General features: G+C 36.3%; 2 protein-coding genes across 6 annotated transcripts in view; both read left to right on the plus strand.

Annotated features, from left to right (window-relative positions):
- ptprea (protein tyrosine phosphatase receptor type Ea) overlaps nt 1–3,217 on the plus strand; it is a 100,429-nt gene extending 97,212 nt beyond the window's left edge. For both annotated transcript variants that reach the window (XM_062055359.1, XM_062055360.1), the window contains one exon: nt 2,301–3,217. In XM_062055359.1, the coding sequence (XP_061911343.1) occupies nt 2,301–2,375 (75 nt within the window). In that variant the 3' untranslated portion in view covers nt 2,376–3,217. The remainder of the gene's footprint in view (nt 1–2,300) is intronic.
- A 1,702-nt stretch (nt 3,218–4,919) lies between these two features.
- entpd1 (ectonucleoside triphosphate diphosphohydrolase 1) overlaps nt 4,920–20,000 on the plus strand; it is a 75,506-nt gene continuing 60,425 nt past the window's right edge. Inside the window, exons 1-3 of one of the 4 annotated variants that reach the window (XM_062055361.1) lie at nt 4,941–5,065; nt 5,385–5,427; nt 14,647–14,776. In XM_062055361.1, the coding sequence (XP_061911345.1) occupies nt 5,404–5,427; nt 14,647–14,776 (154 nt within the window). In that variant the 5' untranslated portion in view covers nt 4,941–5,065; nt 5,385–5,403. Of the gene's footprint in view, nt 5,066–5,384; nt 5,428–14,646; nt 14,777–20,000 lie in introns of all 4 variants that reach the window. The other 3 variants (XM_062055362.1, XM_062055365.1, XM_062055366.1) reach the window with 3 other exon arrangements.

The following is a 20,000-nucleotide window of genomic DNA, read 5'->3' on the forward strand; positions in this document are numbered from 1 at the left end:
CGCTCAGCTTCATGGCGCTGACCGCCCGCCAGTCACAAGAGAAGGTGCAAACGGTTCTTTGTGTGCATTTTATAGACGTTAGTTGGGACTCACTAACCCCACACACAACCTCCCATCTCATGCCTGGATGTAGTTTAACGTCATACCCAGGACACCCAGTATATGGTATTAATAAATAAATAAACTTAATATACTTTTATTTTTTTTAATAATTTTTTTGTCTTGATTTAATAGGATTTTCTACATAAGACAATGTTTTTGTCTTGTTTCAAAATTGTATTACATTTCATTATTTTTTTAGTGAATTTTATTACACTTTTTTACAGTATGTATTATTGAGGATGTGGCTTTTTTGTCAATATCAGTCCATTTTTTTGCCTGAAAGCGACCTTCTCCAGGTAGTGTTCGAATGGCCTTCAGGTCCCTTAGCGCCCCCTGTTGCTTTATTGTTTTTAGTTTTTACAGCCAATTATGGGGAAACACTGACCATTTCGCAGTAGACTATCTGCTGAAATGGAAAATGATAGAAATGTTCATCTCCGATGACCCTTAAACGAAGCCTGGAGCCCCTCCCACAACTGCTGACCCCGCCCACCTATGGAAATGACACACATATGTTGGTGTGGATTATATACATCATTTTGATATTTAATGTGGCCAAAAGTGTTAAAGAATATTTGTCCGTTTTTAATATTGCATTTTCTTTTATTGTATTATACATCTTGACTTATTCTAAATATACATTTTTAAATCCTTTTTTTATTTGATGATTTCTTTTCAATATCAATCCATTTTCTCTTTTTTTTTTTTTCGGCCATTGTTTTTCCAGGAAGTGACTTTCTTTGGGGTTTTCTGCTAAAATGGCCTAAAGCAGGGGTCACCAACGTGGTGCCCGCGGGCACCAGGTAGCCCGTAAGGACCAGATGAGTAGCCCGCTGGCCTGTTCTAAAAATAGCTCAAATAGCAGCACTTACCAGTGAGCTGCCTCTATTTTTTAAATTGTATTTATTTACTGGCAAGCTGGTCTCGCTTTGCCCGACATTTTTAATTCTAAAAGAGACAAAACTCAAATAGAATTAGAAAATCCAAGAAAATATTTGAAAGACTTGGTCTTCACTTGTTTAAATAAATTCATTAATTTTTTTACTTTGCTTCTTATAACTTTCAGAAAGACAATTTTAGAGAAAAAATACAACCTTAAAAATGATTTTAGGATTTTTAAACACATATACCTTTTGACCTTTTAAATTCCTTCCTCATCTTTCCTGACAATTTAAATCAATGTTCAAGTAAATGTATTTTTTTTATTGTAAAGAATAATAAATACATTTTAATTTAATTCTTCATTTTAGCTTCTGTTTTTTCGACGAAGAATATTTGTGAAATATTTCTTCAAACTTGTTATGATTAAAATTCCCAAAAAATATTCTGGCAAATCTAGAAAATCTGTAGAATCAAATTTAAATCTTATTTCAAAGTCTTTTGAATTTCTTTTAACATTTTTGTTCTGGAAAATCTAGAAGAAATAATGATTTGTCTTTGTTAGAAATATAGCTTGGTCCAATTTGTTATATATTCTAACAAAGTGCAGATTGGATTTTAACCTATTTAAAACATGTCATCAAAATTCTAAAATTAATCTTAATCAGGAAAATTTACTAATGATGTTCCATAAAAAAAAATTTTTTTTTTTTTTTTTCAAAAAGATTCGAATTAGCTAGTTTTTCTCTCCTTTTTTTCGGTTGAATTTTGAATTTTAAAGAGTCGAAATTGAAGATAAACTATGTTTCAAAATGTAATTGTCATTTTTTTCGTGTTTTCTCCTCTTTTAAACCGTCCAATTAAGTGTAAATATCATTAATTGTTAATAATAACATAGAGTTAAAGGTAAATTGAGCAAATTGGCTATTTCTGGCAATTTATTGAAGTGTGTATCAAACTGGTAGCCCTTCGCATTAATCACTACCCAAGAAGTAGCTCTTGCTTTCAAAAAGGTTGGGGACCCCTGGCCTAAAGGTTAGGTCTCACAGCGCCCCCTGTTGCTTTTATTTTGAAGGCCAAATCGCGCTTATCATGACAAAAACGTATTTTGTAGTCAAGTTCTTCTGATGCCATCGTTGAACCACTCCACAGACTCCTCCCACAGCAGCTGGCCCCGCCTACTAAACCAACAACACCCTTAGCTATCAGGCTAAGCTAACATACATTTTGACTGACACATCATTTTATATAATATTATTTTATATTTATTTATATTTTATAATATGGCCTAAAGTGTGTTTATATTTGTGTCCCCACAGGAGCAGTACGACTTCTGCTACAGGGTGGTACAAGACTATGTGGACATTTTCTCCGACTATGCCAACTTTAAATGAGCATAGGTTTGCCTTATAAATGTTGTCTTTTTGTTGTTGTTGGGTTTTTGGTTTTTTTTTTGTGTGTATGTATGTATGTTCCTTTTCAAAATGATCTATTTTTTGCTATGCACTTGTCTTAACATGAACTAAACCTCCATCTAGGCTGTATTATATATAAATATGAATATAACTATATATATATATATATACATACATATAAAATGTGTCCCCCCACAATTGTACATGGAAAAAGTTGGTAATTTATATTTTGCAGTATGTATGATGATTATTTGTCGGGTTTTTTTTCTGTTTAGTTTCTGTATAATATTGTACTTTTCGTGTCCTTGTAAACATTTTAAGAGGTTGTACATGTATGTATTTATGTATGGAAAGTGACATTCCATATGAGTACACAGCAAGAACGTGTTTTCTTTTAAATAATCGATGATAATTCCAATGTATTTGTCTACTCTTCCAGTGACGCGGGGCACATTCCATTCAACGTACCTCACAAAAAAAAAGTGTAAAATTGCCATTACGGGCGCGGACTTTTTGCCCGAGCCACTGCACACTGAGAAAGCACATACAAATCTGCCTTTTACCGACAAAACCCCCTGCAACAGTCTTTAAATGTGTGCCATTAGTACCCACTTTTTTAAATGAAGTCTTAATTAAGAAAAAACCAAGTTCAAATGCAGTAAGCACGGTCCCTCCCATGCGACACGCACAGGCTTGGTTTTAAGTGGAACGCAAAAAGCATTTTTTGGAAGTGACTTTTAAGGTGTCTTATTGTAAAGCTTCTACGTGTAAAATAACTTGCCCTCCACATTAAACCAAACTTTGTGAATTATTTCATGAAATTCTGCTTGGAGGAATGTGATTTATTTATGCATTTGTTTTTGTTGTTTTGTTTTTGTCCCAGCTTGTGCAAGTCAATCAATCAAATTGTATTTATGAAACGCTTTTCATACACAGGCAAGTGGCAGAAAAAAAGAAAGAAGAGAAGAAAAAACTCACACACACGTACACACATACACACAGCGCTATTGACAATAACCAAACATGGCACTGAGGATTGAGGGAAAACGCCACCTGGAGAATAACTCAAATTAACACCATCTAAAAAGTCGTATGAAACATATAAAATGTATGTAAAAATAAAATGTAAATGCATTGATAAAACATAACATTGAGAGAATAACAGTAGTAATAATAGCAATAAATAAAATAGAAAATAACAATGATAATAATGAATGTATATATATGTGTATATACACATATGTATGTGTATATATATACATATATATATACAGTATATATATATATGCATAGACTAGAGTATATGTGTATAGATGTGTGTGTGTGTTTATATATTATATATAATATGTATATTATATTATTATATTAATATATTATATTTATAATATATTTTAAAACAATATATATATTTAAAATATATATATATAAATATATATACAAATATATATAATTATATACAAATCCATATATATATATATATATATATATATATATATATATATATATATATATATATATATATATATATATATATATATATATATATATATATATATATATATATATAATTGTTGGTATAATTTCAATCCAGATCAGGTTTATTTAATTATAAACTCATTTTAAAAACTGCAGGCATTAACCAGATATAAATTTGAATACAATTTAATCCAATAGGATCAGCGTCAAAACTCAGTTTGATTTAATATTCAATTTGTAATTTATTAGTAATTGTCTATGCTTTTATTTCACAAACCTGTATCGACAGGCGCTTCTTTATGTGTCATTGATACATTTAACCGCCAGAGGGCAGTGTTTATCAGTGTATAGCCAGTAAAATTGCTCTGATAGGTGAATTCATGTCTTTATCATGAAGGCTTTTTAGTTTCACCCTGAATTTCATCACGTGACCGCAAAACTTGGCACCTGATTGGCTGCTTCTGAGACACCATTGATCGCTTCAGTCTTAGTTGACCGGAAGTGGGTCTTGAGTTTTGAAGCAACGAATAATTTCTGCACTGAATTTTTAAATTACACTGAATTTTAAAACACTGCCTTAATTTTTAAAACGCACACATTTTGCATAACATTTTCGGTGTAATTTGATGAAAAAAGTATTCGTAAAAAAGACTCCATTGCTTTTATTATACAAACAGAATATTTGTATTAAAATGTGATAAATAATGGTTGTGGACATCTCATTTATCACTTTTGTGATCTTGCAATAACTCCTAAGATGAGCTTGCAAGATTTAAGATTAATGCAATTTAAAAAAAAAAATATATATATATATATATATATATATATATATATATATATATATATATATATATATATATATATATATATATATATATATATATATATATATATATATAGTTACCACTATATTGAAGATATTATATACATCTGATTTATACCACCAAAACACTTCCAAATATTTGTTAATAAATAGATATGATCAAAATATCAATTTCACGGAGATTCCGGAGCCATTTTGAGAGTTAATGAGGACGCAGTCACGTGATCGCGTGACGTCACACAAGGAACCGCAGAACCCTTTCCAATCGACAACAACGCTCATCAATCAGACTTTATGAGAGCCGACATTGATTACTTTGTGACAAATTACGCTACAGAACTTTATGTTGTTTAGCCCGAACACAAAGACGGTGAGCAATAAGTTTTAGTAAAGCTGAGTGTTACGCGGATGTAGCTTCATTGAAACAATGTAGCATTAGCAGCATTGCTAGGTGCTAAACATTCAAAGTAACCATTTTAGACCGTAATGAAACAATGTAGGTGCTAAACATACAAACTAACCATTTTATACCATAATGAAACAAACACTTTAATAGTTTAACTCTTGCTGGGACGTTGATATAATTCTGTTAAGATGGAAGATTTCATCACAATCCTCATGAAGGGTTAAAAAAAAAAAAAAGTTCCTGCATTAAAAGTGTCTTTTTCGCCGCCTCCGGGATGTGAAAGTCGACCAGCCAGTCGGTCCATGGCCACATTTGTCTACTACCAGGTGAGACGTGCATGAATTATACTTTACTTCATTTACTTTTAGCAAGTTTAAGACAAAAGCAGAAGCTTAAAGTGTGTCAACATTAGCAGTGTAAGTTAGCAGTAGTTTACTGTTATCAATGCGCCGCATAAAATAGTCCGTCTGCCTTAGCGCTTATAATATCACTCATAATTGTTAATTTTCAGGTCACATATACATTTTCATGTAAATGGATTATTGTTGGCGCTTTCTGGGTGTTTTTTTATTTTTTAGAAAGGGTGAAATGAGTGAATTAGAGCGGCGGTCCCCAACATTTTTAGAGCCAAGGACCGGTTCGATGTCAGACAATAATTTCGCGGACCAGCCTTTAAGATGGGGCAGATAAATACAACAAAATAAAAAATATGTTTTGTGCAATGCCAAGTCTGTATGTATAAATCCACATGATGTACACTATATTACCAAAAGTATGTGGCCACCCATCCAAATAATCAGAATCAGGTGTCCTAATCACTTGGCACAGGTGTATAAAATCAAGCACTTAGGCATGGAGACTAGAGATGTCGATAAATGCTTTAAAATGTAATATCGGAAATTATCGGTATGGTTTTTTTTATTATCGGTATCTTTTTTTTTTGTTTTTTTGTTTTTTTGTTTCTTTTAATTAAGTCAACATAAAAAACCACAAGATACACTTACAATTAGTGCACCAACCCAAAAAACCTCCCTCTCCCATTTACACTCATTCACACAAAAGGGTTGTTTCTTTCTGTTATTAATATTCTGCTTCCTACATTATATTAGAATCAGAATAGTTTTATTGCCATTGTTTGAGAACGGGTTCACAAACTAGGAATATTTCTTGGTGCAATCGTGCAAATATTATGTATGTATGTATATATATATATATATATATATATATATATATATATATATATATATATATATATATATATATATATATATATATATATATATATATACATACAGTCTGCAAGGGGTACAGTCCGTAAGCACACATGATTGTGCGTGCTGTTGGTCCACTAATAGTACTAACCTTTAACAGTTCATTTTACTCATTTTCATTAATTACTAGTTTCTATGTAACTGTTTTTATATTGTTTTACTTTTTTTTTATTCAAGAAAATGTTTTTAATTTATTTATCTTATTTTATTTTATAATTAAAAAAAAAAAATGTTTTAATTTTATTTGTATGGACATCCAGCATCAGACATTCCTATCCATTACATCATATTCACATAAATCATATATCTATTGTCTGCCCTAAATGTCAAAATATTTTTGTTTATATCCCACCCATACCACCCCCCCCCCCAAAAAAAAACCAAAAAAACCCCAACAAAAACAAAGTAATATCTACAAATACATCGATTAAATAAACAGAGAAAAAGAAAAAAGAAAAAAAAGAAATAATAATACATTAATAATAATAATAATAATCAGAAATAAAATAAAATATAAACAGATATATATATATATATATATATATATATATATATATATATATATATATATATATATATATATATATATATATATATATATATATATACACATACATATACACATACATATACACATATAGGGAGTAATCCTTCTTTTTTTTTTTTGCAGTACAATCACTCATTTGAAAAATTAAAGTCAGGTTTATGGGGCGTGACATAGTTGACCCAATTTTCCCAGTATGAAGTAAATTTCTCCAATTTATAATTAATAAAGGCAGTTATCGTCTCCATTTTATATATGTCCATTGTTGTTTCCATCCATTGCTTCAAAGTTGGGCTCTCCTGGGATATCAATTTCCTAGTAATGGTCTTTTTACAAGCCACCAGTAGGATATTCATTAAGTGTTTATCTTTCTTCAGCCAGTCCTGAGGTACATGTCCAAAAAACAAAGTTTTACTTTCGAGGGGTAGTTCACGTTTGAAAATATCCTGTAAAGCTTGGTGTATCTCTTTCCAATAGTCCTTTATGGTGGAACAGTCCCAGAAAACATGGTAGTGATTTGCATTTGAATGTATTATTTTTTTTAAAAAGGACCTTATCTTCACCATACCTGGTTGTCCAAATTAGGCATAGTAATGTGTTAATTCCACGACTGTATATATCGGTATCGGTTGATATTGGTATCGGTAATTAAAGAGTTGGACAATATCGGAATATCGGATATCGGCAAAAAGCCATTATCGGACATCCCTAATGGAGACTGTTTCTACAAACATTTGTGAAAGAATGGGCCGCTCTCAGTGATTTCCAGCGTGGAACTGTCATAGGATGCCACTAGTGATGGGTTGATGAGGCGTCATGAAGCGTTTCGACACATTGCAAAACTGTATTGATACTGTGTCACTAAATACTGACATCTGCTGGACATTAAAAATCCCTACAGGCAACCTATGGACCGACTCAACTGACACTGATTTTATGACCTAGTATATACAATAATATAAACCAAGTCATTGTATTTCATTTAGGATTATTTCATATCTTCATTTAAATAAAAATATATTTTAATCTTTTTTAGATACAGTCAATAAATAATGTGAACATGTATCATAACATGGAAATCTAAGAGAACGTGTTGTGAATGAGGATGCTTGTGGACTGGGAATTTTTTATTTATCTATTTTTTTACACATTTTTATTAAAAGAAAGTTTTTCCAACGTATTAAATTTTGGACGATTTCTCTTCTTAGTTATTATTTCTCCGGCTGTAGAAAAGACCCGCTCACGGGGCACAGAGGAGGCGTCAGTGCGACACAGTTCGCGTATCGGTCACGTGACCGAAACAGCTCGACGCATGCGCCGATGCATCGGTGTTGCCGGACCCATCACTAGATGCCACCCGTGCAACAAATCCAGTTGTGAAATTTCCTCGCTCCTAAATATTCCAAAGTCAACTGTCGGCTTTATTATAAGAAAATGGAAGAGTTTTGGGAACAACAGCAACTCAGCCACCAAGTGGTAGGTCACGTAAACTGACAGAGAGTTTGCGTATTGTGCAAAGGGGTTGCCAACTTTCTGCACAGTCAGTTGCTACAGAGCTCCAATTTTCATGTGACCTTCCAATTAGCCCACGTATAGTACGCAGAGAGCTTCATGGAATGGGTTTCCATGGCCGGGCAGCTGCATCTAAGCCATACATCACCAAGTCCAATGCAAAGCGTCGGATGCAGTGGTGTAAAGCACGTCACCACTGGACTATAGAGCGATGAATCACCCTTTTCCATCTGGCAATCTGATGGAGGAGTCTGGGTTTGGAGGTAGCCAGGAGAACGCTACATTTCGGACTGGATTGTGCCGAGCGTGAAATTTGGTGGAGGAGGAATCATGGTGTGGGGTTGTTTTTCGGGAGTTGAGCTTGGCCCCTTAGTTCCAGTGGCCTAGTGGTTAGAGTGTCCGCCCTGAGATCGGTAGGTTGTGGGTTCAAACCCCGGCCGAGTCATACCAAAGACTATAAAAATGGGACCCATTAGCTCCCTGCTTGGCACTCCGCATCAAGGGTTGGAATTGGGGGTTAAATCACCAAAAATTATTCCTGGGGGCGGCCACTGCTGCTGCCCACTGCTCCCCTCACCTCCCAGGGGGTGAACAAGGGGATGGGTCAAATGCAGAGGACAAATTTCACCACACCTAATGTGTGTGTGACAATCATTGGTACTTTAACTTTAACTTTGAATGCTTCAGGATACCCAAATATTTTGGACAATTCCATGCTCCCAACCTTGTGGGGACAGTTTGGAGCGGGGCCCCTTCCTCTTCCAACATGACTGTGCACCAGTGCACAAAGCAAGGTCAAGGTCCATAAAGACATGGATGACAGAGTCTGGTGTGGATGAACTTGACTGGCCTGCTCAGAGTCCTGACCTGAACCCAATAGAACACCTTTGGGATGAATAAGAACGGAGACTGAGAGCCAGGCCTTCTCAGTGTGTGACCTCACCAATGCGCTTTTGGAAGAATGGTGGAAAATTCCTATAAACCCACTCCGCAACCTTGTGGACAGCCTTCATAGAAGAGTTGAAGCTGTAATAGCTGCAAAAGGTGGACCGACATCATATTGAACCCTATGGGTTAGGAATGGGATGGCACTTCGAGTTCATATGTGAGTCAAGGCAGGTGGCCAAATACTTTTGACAATATAGTGCAGTGTTTCCCACACATGCATTTATTTGTGGCGGCCTGCCACGAAAGAATTACGTCCGCCACAAATAAAAAATAAACTTTTTTTTTTTTTTTTTTTTTTTTTTTTTTTTGTCCTGTCTAGCTTCTCAGGCAAATCATATAGTTGATGTAGATGCCCGTATAGGCTGTTCAGATTTACTTTACAAAAGAGAAGTGTAGGATACTTCTCTTGTTGCCTTATTTGTATTTGACCACTACTGTTTTCTGTTTATTTGTTACTGACTGTGGCAGGACACCTCTGCTTCTGTTTCACTTTATGTTGCTGGTAAATAATATGGTTGTAGTAGTAGGCTAAAGTTAAATTATTTAGTATGCACTAATTAAAGGGGCAGAGCTTTAAGAGACATTTTAGCTTTAATATTTTATAAGATATATTTTTTGTAAGAACCACAATTAATAAATATATTTCAGTGAATAACTTATTGTTCAAATCTGTATATAAATATGTACATAAAGTGTTGTAATTATGTTGTAAAATGGATGGATGGATGGACGTTTAAAACAAAACTGTTATTATTAATTAGTAAGTATACATTTTTGGGCCTTTTTAAAGAAAATCATATAATTGTACTAAATTATGCAAATTACTCGATGATGTCATGGTGACCACGCCCATAGCCACGCCCTCACCGCCACAGGTATCTTGGCAGTTTATGGGAAACACTGTAGTGTAGCTTGAGGGACGTACGTGGGGACACATATTTTCTGGCGTAAAATATCTTTTTTTTTTTGTTTGTTTTAATAAAAATAAATAAAATAAAATAAAAACAATTCCGGAAATGTGCGTCCTTTCTGATTTCAATGCGTGAAAAGACACAAAAAGTGCGTTAACGCCAACATTGATTGTTGTCTCTAGCATACTTTGAAGACCTCTGTCATTTGCGATCTCCGGCAGTTGATCATCTTCTTGCATAGACACGCTGGATTCACCCAGTTTGTTGACAAATGGGTCACGGGTCCATTCCTTGGCAGTTCGTGGGTCTTCTGTGGTGGGAAAGTAGTCTTTTAAAAGCAAAGACAGGTGGTCGTGCACCGGCCGGGAGAATGAAGAGGCTGCGGCTCAGTCTCTTCCAAAATCTCCACCAGTGTTTGAAACGTGCCAAATGGACCATCTGTTCACACGCCGTGCCCACAAATCCAGTTTGGCCTTAAATGTTGCTACTTTATCAGCCAACTTGAAAACACTTTCCCCTGAAGTGACGCATCCAGTTCATTGAGCAGGTTGAATATGTCACACAAGTACCGTGTTTTCCGGACCATATGGCGCAACGGATTATAAGGCGCACTGCCGATGAGCGGGTCTATTCAGGTCTATTTTCATACAAAAGACGCACCTGGTTATAAGGCTGTGTTTCCCACACATTCATTTATTTGTGGCGGCCCGCCACGAAATAATTAAGGCCGCCACAAAAAATATATATATATATTTTAGTTTTTTATTTTTATTTCTTTTTTGGTCCTGTCCAGCTTCTCAGGCAAATCATATAGTTGATGTAGATGCCCATATCGGCTGTTCAGATTTACTTTACAAAAGAGAAGTGTAGGATCAAGATTTTTGGAGCTCTTTGTTCAGTGGATCAGATGTTTGATGAAGCTCTGTGTCTATCTACCGCCACTACTGTTTTCTGTTTATTTGTTACTGACTGTGGCAGGACACCTCTGCCTCTGTTTCACTTTATGTTGCTGGTAAATAATATGGTTGTAGTAGTAGGCTAAAGTTAAATGATTTAGTATGCACTAATTAAAGGGGCAGAGCTTTAAGAGACATTTTAGCTTTTATATTTTTATAAGATATATTTTTTGTAAGAACCACAATTAATAAATATATTTCAGTGAATAACTTATTGTTCAAATCTGTATATAAATATGTACATAAAGTGTTGTAATTATATTGTAAAATGGATGGATGGATGGACGTTTAAAACAAAACTGTTATTATTAATTAGTAAGTATACATTTTTTTAGCCTTTTTAGAGAAAATCATATCATTGTAGTAAATTATGCAAATCACTCGATGATGTCATGGTGACCACGCCCATAGCCACGCCCTCACCGCTACAGGTATCTTGGCAGTTTATGGTAAACACTGTAAGGCGTATTAAAGGGGTCATATTATTATTATTTTTTTCTAAATTGAAAATTGTGGTCTACATCAGTGTTTTTCAACCACTGTGCCGTGAGATACAGTCTGGTGTGCCGTGGGAGATTATCTATTTTCACCTATTTGGGTTAAAAATATTTTTTGCAAACCAGTAATTACAGTCTGAAATGATGTGTTGTTGTTGAGTGTCGGTGCTGTCTAGAGCTCGGCAGAGTAACCGTGTAATACTCCTCCATATCAGTAGGTGGCAGCCGGTAGCTAATTGCTTTGTAGATGTCGGAAACAGCGGGAGGCAGCGTGCAGGTAAAAAAGGTGTCTAGTGTTTAAACCAAAAATAAACAAATGGTGAGTGCCCCTGAGAAAAGGCATTAAGGCTTAGGGAAGGCTATGCAGAGCAAAACTAAAAATGAACTGGCTACAAAGTAAACAAACAGAATGCTGGACGACAGCAAAGACTTACTGTGGAGCAAAGACAATGTACATCCGAACATGAAATGACAATCAACAATGTCCCCACAAAGGAGGATAAAAACAACTGATATATTCTTGATTGCTAAAACAAAGTAGATGCAGGAAATATCGCTCAAAGGAAGACATGAAACTGCTACAGGAAAATACCAAAAAAAGAGAAAATGTTTTAATACATTTCTGCTGGTGGTGTGCCTCCGCATTTTTTAAACGCAAAAAATGTGCCTTGGCTCAAAATAATTTGAAAAACACTGGTCACATAACATGTGATGGTGGTTCTTTGGTGAAAATGTTGCATAGATTGTTTTACAGATCATCTTCAAGTCACTTTCTGACAGTCGCTTCAGGATGCGTCGTTTTGTGGGCGGTCTTATTTAGGTGGCTCACCTTCGTAGTTTTTAGCGCGTCCATAGCGAGATTAAGTTAGAACTTTACACTACTTTATATTAGAAATGGCAACGGCAGAGGATGAATGTCCCATAACAAGAAGATAGTGAAAAAGAAGAAGCATCAGTGACCTATTGGTTAGAGTGTCTGCCCTGAGGTCGGTAGGTTTTGAGTTCAAACCCCGGCCGAGTCATACCAAAGACTATAAAATTGGAACCCATTACCTCCCTGCTTGGCACTCAACATCAAGGGTTGGAATTGGGGGTTAAATCACCAAAAATGATTCCCGGGCGTGGCCACCGCTGCTGCCCACTGCTCCCCTCACCTCCCAGGGGGTGATCAAGGGTGGTGGGTCAAATGCAGAGGACACATTTCCCCACACCTAGTGTGTGTGTGACAATCATTGGTACTTTAACTTTAACTTAAATATCGACTACGGCGTCGTCACAAACTACAAAGGCAGAGATGCGCAAATTTTCAGGACTTATGCAGATCCCAAATACAGGTCAGCAAGTATCAGAAGGTAAGAAAAGTTGGTTTTGCATACTATTGCCAAACAAAACGCCAGATATGTCTGCTAATGGGTGCCATTTTGCGGTCCTTATACACACACAATAGTAATACTTGTACCTCTGACTGCGGTAGCCGTAATGGGCCGAAAATCCGTCAAAGCGGTGCGGCTTCAAAGTAGTACTAAAACATTTTGACGTATTTTTGAGCGCCGTGTGTAATATTCTTTATTTTCAATGGAACATTTAAAGTTTTGGTGTTGTTTACTGGCATCATATTGCAGTCTACACGTATCTCATGTGTGACTGCCATCTACTGGTCACACTTATCATTACACCATGTACCAAATAAAATAGCTTCGAGGTCGGTAAGCACAACCAGAATTATTCCGTACATTAGGCGCACCGGGTTATAAGGCGCACTGTCGATTTTTGAGAAAATGAAAGAATTTCAATTGCGCCTTATAGTCCGGAAAATACGGTGGATATTAGGGGTGTAACGGTACGTGTATTTGTATTGAACCGTTTCGGTACGGGGGTTTCGGTTCGGTTTGGAGGTGTACCGAACGAGTTTCCACACGGACATATTAAGTAGCGTAACGCACGTTGTGTAAACAATGCACACCGAGGCACAACACACGGCATGCTAGCAGCTAACGGGCTACGATAGACTGACCATACGTCGTCTTTTCACCGGACATGTCCTCTTTTGCGGAGCTGTCAGGGCGGAGTTTCTTAAATGCCTCAAATGTCCGGCATTTTGAGTTAGGGTTGCGTGTATTTTCAATGTACGTTCAGGGTTAAGAAGGGGTTAAAAACAAAACAAATTGTGCGCGTAGCAGCATTGTGAGGGAGGGGCAGAGACAGAGAGAGAGAGAGAGTTATGATGAACGTGCATGCGTCGCCAGGCTCTGCTTTTTATCCATAGATTTATCACATTTAATTTGTTATTATCTATAGCAGGGGTGTCAAAAGTGTGCCCCGGAGGCCGTTTGCGGCCCACAGCTAATGTTTTAAAGGCCCACGGCACATTCTAAAAAATACTATTAAAATAAACAAAAACATAACAAAAGTGAAATAAAAAAGGTTAAATGTAATTTAGAAAAAGTTGCAATGTTGACTAATAAAACAAAGCTGTTTTTTTTTTTTTTTTCAAACTGTCATTGCTCAAAACATAATATTGAATCAAAATCAATGTTTTTATGAATTATTGACCTATCCAAGGTTCCCATTACTTCACATCAAATATTCCACTAAGAAAAATATTTTTGGTGGAAGATTTTGCAAATTTGGTAAATAACCAAAAAATTTATATTTTGTTGTTTTCTTACTGTACCGAAAATGAACTGAACCGTGACCTCCAAACCGAGGTACGTACCAAACCGAAATTTTTGTGTACCGTCACACCCCTAGTAGATATTAAGCAAATAAAGTCAACTTGTTTTTCCACTCTACTGCTACTTGAAAGTTGATTATTACTCTTGTGATCTTGCCAGATTTCAACTGAGGTTAGAAATGTCATTTTAAAGTCTTTTTGGTAGTAAATAATCCCGTTTCTTATCTTGCAGCACTGCAGAGTCACTCAAAGCGTCTTTGTGGCCTTCCCCGCTCACCCCTCCTCCCCACACTTCCTCAGGGACCTCATCGCCACGGTAACGCTCCGTAGCCCGAGCGGCGGTCGGCCTCCGCTAACGAAAGGTCAGCGTGTGTCCTGAGGTCGTATGAATTATGCATTGTTGTTGTTGAGCGACCCCTCCAGTCTATCTTTAACGCTCTTTTCCTTCACGAGGTTTCCGCCGCCTTCGTCATGTGACGCCATTCTGCTGCTTTAATGCCTTTTAAAGCTAAAAAAAAAACCCTCTTCTCAATGAATGGACACAATTGATGCTCCCTAATCTTGTCCTGTCAGGAGAGAGTCCGCTATCATCCTCTTGTTCTCTCATTAGCAACACCGACACCTTAATTGCATTCATCATCTTTCAGGCAGATGCTAAAAGGCCACAAAGCACGTTACCTACCTCTCTCTGTCTGCATCTCACGAGGATGCTCGGTCAGACAAACCAGTTTAGTGCACTTCATACGCCGTTGTAAGAGCACAGGACTCAAACGAATCCCTTTTTAATCGCATTAAGTTTGACTTCAATGAGTATTTTATCATCAAGCGGTTCCGTGGGATCCTATTTTGCGAGCACCGAAACCGACAAGCGCTTAGAATCCTTTGCAACAATGTAATGATACCACAGACGGGCTAAAAATAGCTCCCTAGCACCACTTTAATTCACTCTAAGCGCTTCCCAGTGGGCGTTTTAGACGCCGTCTCCATCCCATAATGTTATTTTTAACCACTCAGCCGTAACGAGGTCGATATTTCTTCTGTCAACGCCGACGCCTCCTCTGCCGATTGACGTCGTTTGAGCTTCGATCAAAATGTCTTCAAAGGCGAGGGCTCACTGCGGCGTGTCTTTTAGTGTTTAAGGCCGGGAGGATGTTACCTTTTTACGCTCGCAATAAAACACGCCAGCCGCGGCTTGTTGAACCTCCCCCAGGGCGTCCACGTTTGTTGCTATTAAATAACACAACAGCACGATTTAGTACGACCTGCTCTGACAGCCTCAAAACATTGGATCAGATCTGGATTGGACACGGTTTGCCATTCGAGTTTATGGTTGATAAATGACGTTAAAATCTTACAGGATCTAAGTATCCAAATAAGTAAAAAAAAAAAAAAAAAAGATTTATACTACATTAATGCTATATCCTGTTTACATTGGTTCCAAATATCCAATCTGGAACCGATCTGGATTGGACGTGGTTTGCCAGTCGAGTGTCTGGTTGGTAAATGATATGGAAATCATCTAATCGTCCAAAATCAAAAATGTAAAAAAAACTTGTTATATTGATGCTATTTCCTGTTTACATTAGTGGCAAATGTGCAATCTAGATCAGATCTGGATCGGACGTGGTTTGCCAGTAAAGTGTCTGGTTATGCAATTCTGTTGAGATCATACAGGATTTGCGCATCCAAATATGTTTTGCTATGTTAATTCTATATCCCGTTTACATTCGTTCCAAATATGCAATCTGGAACCGATGTGGATTGGACGTGGTTTGCCAGTTGAGTGTCTGGTTGGTAAATTATATGGAAATCATCTAAGCACCCAACATCAAATATGTTAAAAAAGTTGTGTTATATTAATGCTATTTCCTGTTTACATTAGTGGCAAATGTACAATCTAGATCAGATCTGGATCGGACGTGGTTTGCCAGTAAAGTGTCTGGTTATGCAATTCTGTTGAGATCATACAGGATTTGCGCATCCAAATATGTTTTGCTATGTTAATTCTATATCCCGTTTACATTCGTTCCAAATATGCAATCTGGAACCGATGTGGATTGGACGTGGTTTGCCAGTTGAGTGTCTGGTTGGTAAATTATATGGAAATCATCTAAGCACCCAACATCAAATATGTTAAAAAAGTTGTGTTATATTAATGCTATTTCCTGTTTACATTAGTGGCAAATGTGCAATCTAGATCAGATCTGGATCGGACGTGGTTTGCCAGTAAAGTGTCTGGTTATTCAATTCTGTTGAGATCATACAGGATTTGCGCATCCAAATATGTTTTGCTATGTTAATTCTATATCCCGTTTACATTCGTTCCTAATATGCAATCTGGAACCGATGTGGATTGGACGTGGTTTGCCGGTCGAGTGTCTGGTTGGTAAATTATATGGAAATTATCTAAGCACCCAACATCAAATATGTTAAAAAAAGTTGTTATATTAATGCTATTTCCTGTTTACATTAGTGGCACATGTGCAATCTAGATCAGATCTGGATTGGACGTGGTTTGCCAGTAAAGTGTCTGGTTATGCAATTCTGTTGCGATCATACAGGATTTACGCAATCAAACATGTTTTGCTATGTTAATTCTATATCCTGTTTACATTGGTTCCAAATATCCAATCTAGAACCGAACTGGATTGGACGTGGTTTGCCAGTCGAGTGTCTGGTTGGTAAATTATATGGAAATCATCTAAGCACCCAAAATCAAATATGTTAAAAAAAATTGTTATATTAATGCTATTTCCTGTTTACATTAGTGGCACATGTGCAATCTAGATCAGATCTGGATTGGACGTGGTTTGCCAGTAAAGTGTCTGGTTATGCAATTCTGTTGCGATCATACAGGATTTACGCAATCAAACATGTTTTGCTATGTTAATTCTATATCCTGTTTACATTGGTTCCAAATATCCAATCTAGAACCGAACTGGATTGGACGTGGTTTGCCAGTCGAGTGTCTGGTTGGTAAATTATATGGAAATCATCTAAGCACCCAAAATCAAATATGTTAAAAAAAATTGTTATATTAATGCTATTTCCTGTTTACATTAGTGGCACATGTGCAATCTAGATCAGATCTGGATTGGACGTGGTTTGCCAGTAAAGTGTCTGGTTATGCAATTCTGTTGCGATCATACAGGATTTACGCAATCAAACATGTTTTGCTATGTTAATTCTATATCCTGTTTACATTGGTTCCAAATATCCAATCTAGAACCGAACTGGATTGGACATGGTTTGCCAGTCGAGTGTCTGGTTGGTAAATTATATGGAAATCATCTAATCGTCCAAAATCAAAAATGTAAAAAAAAGTTGTTATATTGATGCTATTTCCTGTTTACATTAGTGGCACGTGTGCAATCTAGATCAGAGCTGGATTGGACATGGTTTGCCAGTAAAGTGTCTGGTTATGCAATTCTGTTGAGATCATACAAGATTTGCGCATCCAAATATGTTTTGCTATGTTAATTCTATATCCTGTTTACATTGGTTCCAATTATGCAATCTGGAACCGATGTGGATTGGACGTGGTTTGCCAGTCGAGTGTCTGGTTGGTAAATTATATGGAAATCATCTAAGCACCCAACATCAAATATGTTAAAAAAAAGTTGTGTTCTATTAATGTTATTTCCTGTTTACATTAGTGGCACATGTGCAATCTAGATTAGATCTGGATTGGACGTGATTTGCCAGTAAAGTGTCTGGTTATGCAATTCTCTTCAGATCATACAGGATTAACGCATCCAAACATGTTTTGCTATGTTGATTCTATGTCCTGTTTACATCGGTGCCAAATGTGCAATCTGGATCAGATCGAGATTGGACGCAGTTTGTCATCAGAGTGTCTAGTTGGCAAATTATATTGAAATCACACAAGATCTAAGCGTCCAAAATCAAATCTGTCAAAATAGTTGTATTATATTAAAGCTATTTCATGTTTACATTGGTGCCAAATCTGCAATCTGAAACAGATCTGGATTGGACCTGCTTTGCCGTTTGACTGTCTGGTTAAGCAATTCTGTCGAAATTAACCAGGATTTAAGCATCTAAAAATGTTAAACAGATGTTGCTATCTTAATTCTATGTACTGTTGCTTAATTTGCAGTCTGGATCAGATCTTGATTGGACTTGGTTTGCCATTCAACAGTCTGGTTATGCTATAGTATTGAAATCATACAAAATCTAAGCATCCAAGACTGCCATACAAGTTGTAGTATGTTAATGCTGTGTCCTGTTTACATCTGCGCCAAATGTGCAATCTGGCTTAGATCTGGATTGAACATGGTTTGCAATTTGCGTGTCTGATTATTAAATTATGTTGAAATCATGCAAGATCTAAGCACCCAGACATGTTCAACACATTTTGCTATGTTAATTGTGTGTACTGTTTACATTGGTGCCATATGTGCAGTCTGGATCCGATCTGGATTGTACGTGCTTTGCTATTCGAGAGTCTGATTATGCAATATTATTGAAATCATTCAGGATCTAAGCATCCAAACATGCCAAACAAGTTGTACTATATAAATTATATGTCCTGTTTACACTGGTGCCAAATGTGCAATCTGGAGCCGATCTGGATTGGACGTGGTTTGCCATTTGTGTGTCTGGTTATTAAATTATGATCAAATCATACAGGATCAAAACATTTGAACATGTTAAACTTGCATTATGTTAATACTATGTCCTGTTTAAATTGGTGCCAAATGTGCAATTTGGATCAGATCTGGATTGGATGTGGTTTTCCAGTCAAGTGGATGGTTATGCAGTACCTTTTTGAAATTATCCCGGAGCTAAACCTTCAAACATGCTAATCATGTTTTGCCATGTTAATTATGTCTCCTGTTTACATTGGTGTAAAATAAGCAATCTGGATCCGATCTGGATTGGACGTGCTTTGCCATTTGAGAGTCTGGTTATGAAATATTGTTGAAATTACACAGGATGTAAGCATCCAAACATGCTAAACAAGTTTCCTGTTTAGTATACACCAAATGTGCAATCTGAAACAGATCTGGATTGGACGCGGTTTGCCATTCTTGTGTCTGATTATTACATTCTGCCGAAATCATACAGGATCCAAAAACCCAAACATGTTAAACAAGTTTTGCTACGTTAGTTCTATTTTTCCGTTTAGATCTGTGCCAAACGTTTAATCTGGATCAAATCTGATTTGAACGTGGTTTGCCATTCAAGTGTCTGGTTATGCAATTATGATGAAAATAATTCTATCTATGGATTTGGATCTATGATTCCAAACGAGGGATTTTCCGATACGATCATCCATGAGTGAAATCGGCTAATACTAATACCGATACCAATCTCATGTATTAACTGTAAATTTTACAATTTATTTATGAGGGAGTGCTATTCACAGTTTAACAAAATACATTTTTAAACTACTTCCTTTTGCTTTTTTACTACATGCAGTTTTTTTTTTAGCAAAACAAAAGTTTTCCAATAATTAAACACATTCAAAAACTACTCCTAATTTATAGATTTCTGATCATTTGTGAAGGCACAAAAGGGACTTCTGTTTGTGTGCGTGTTGGCAGAGCAGCATGTACAGGACAG

The sequence above is a fragment of the Entelurus aequoreus genome, linkage group LG08 (genome assembly GCF_033978785.1).
Source record: "Entelurus aequoreus isolate RoL-2023_Sb linkage group LG08, RoL_Eaeq_v1.1, whole genome shotgun sequence".
Taxonomy (NCBI): Eukaryota; Metazoa; Chordata; class Actinopteri; order Syngnathiformes; family Syngnathidae; genus Entelurus; species Entelurus aequoreus.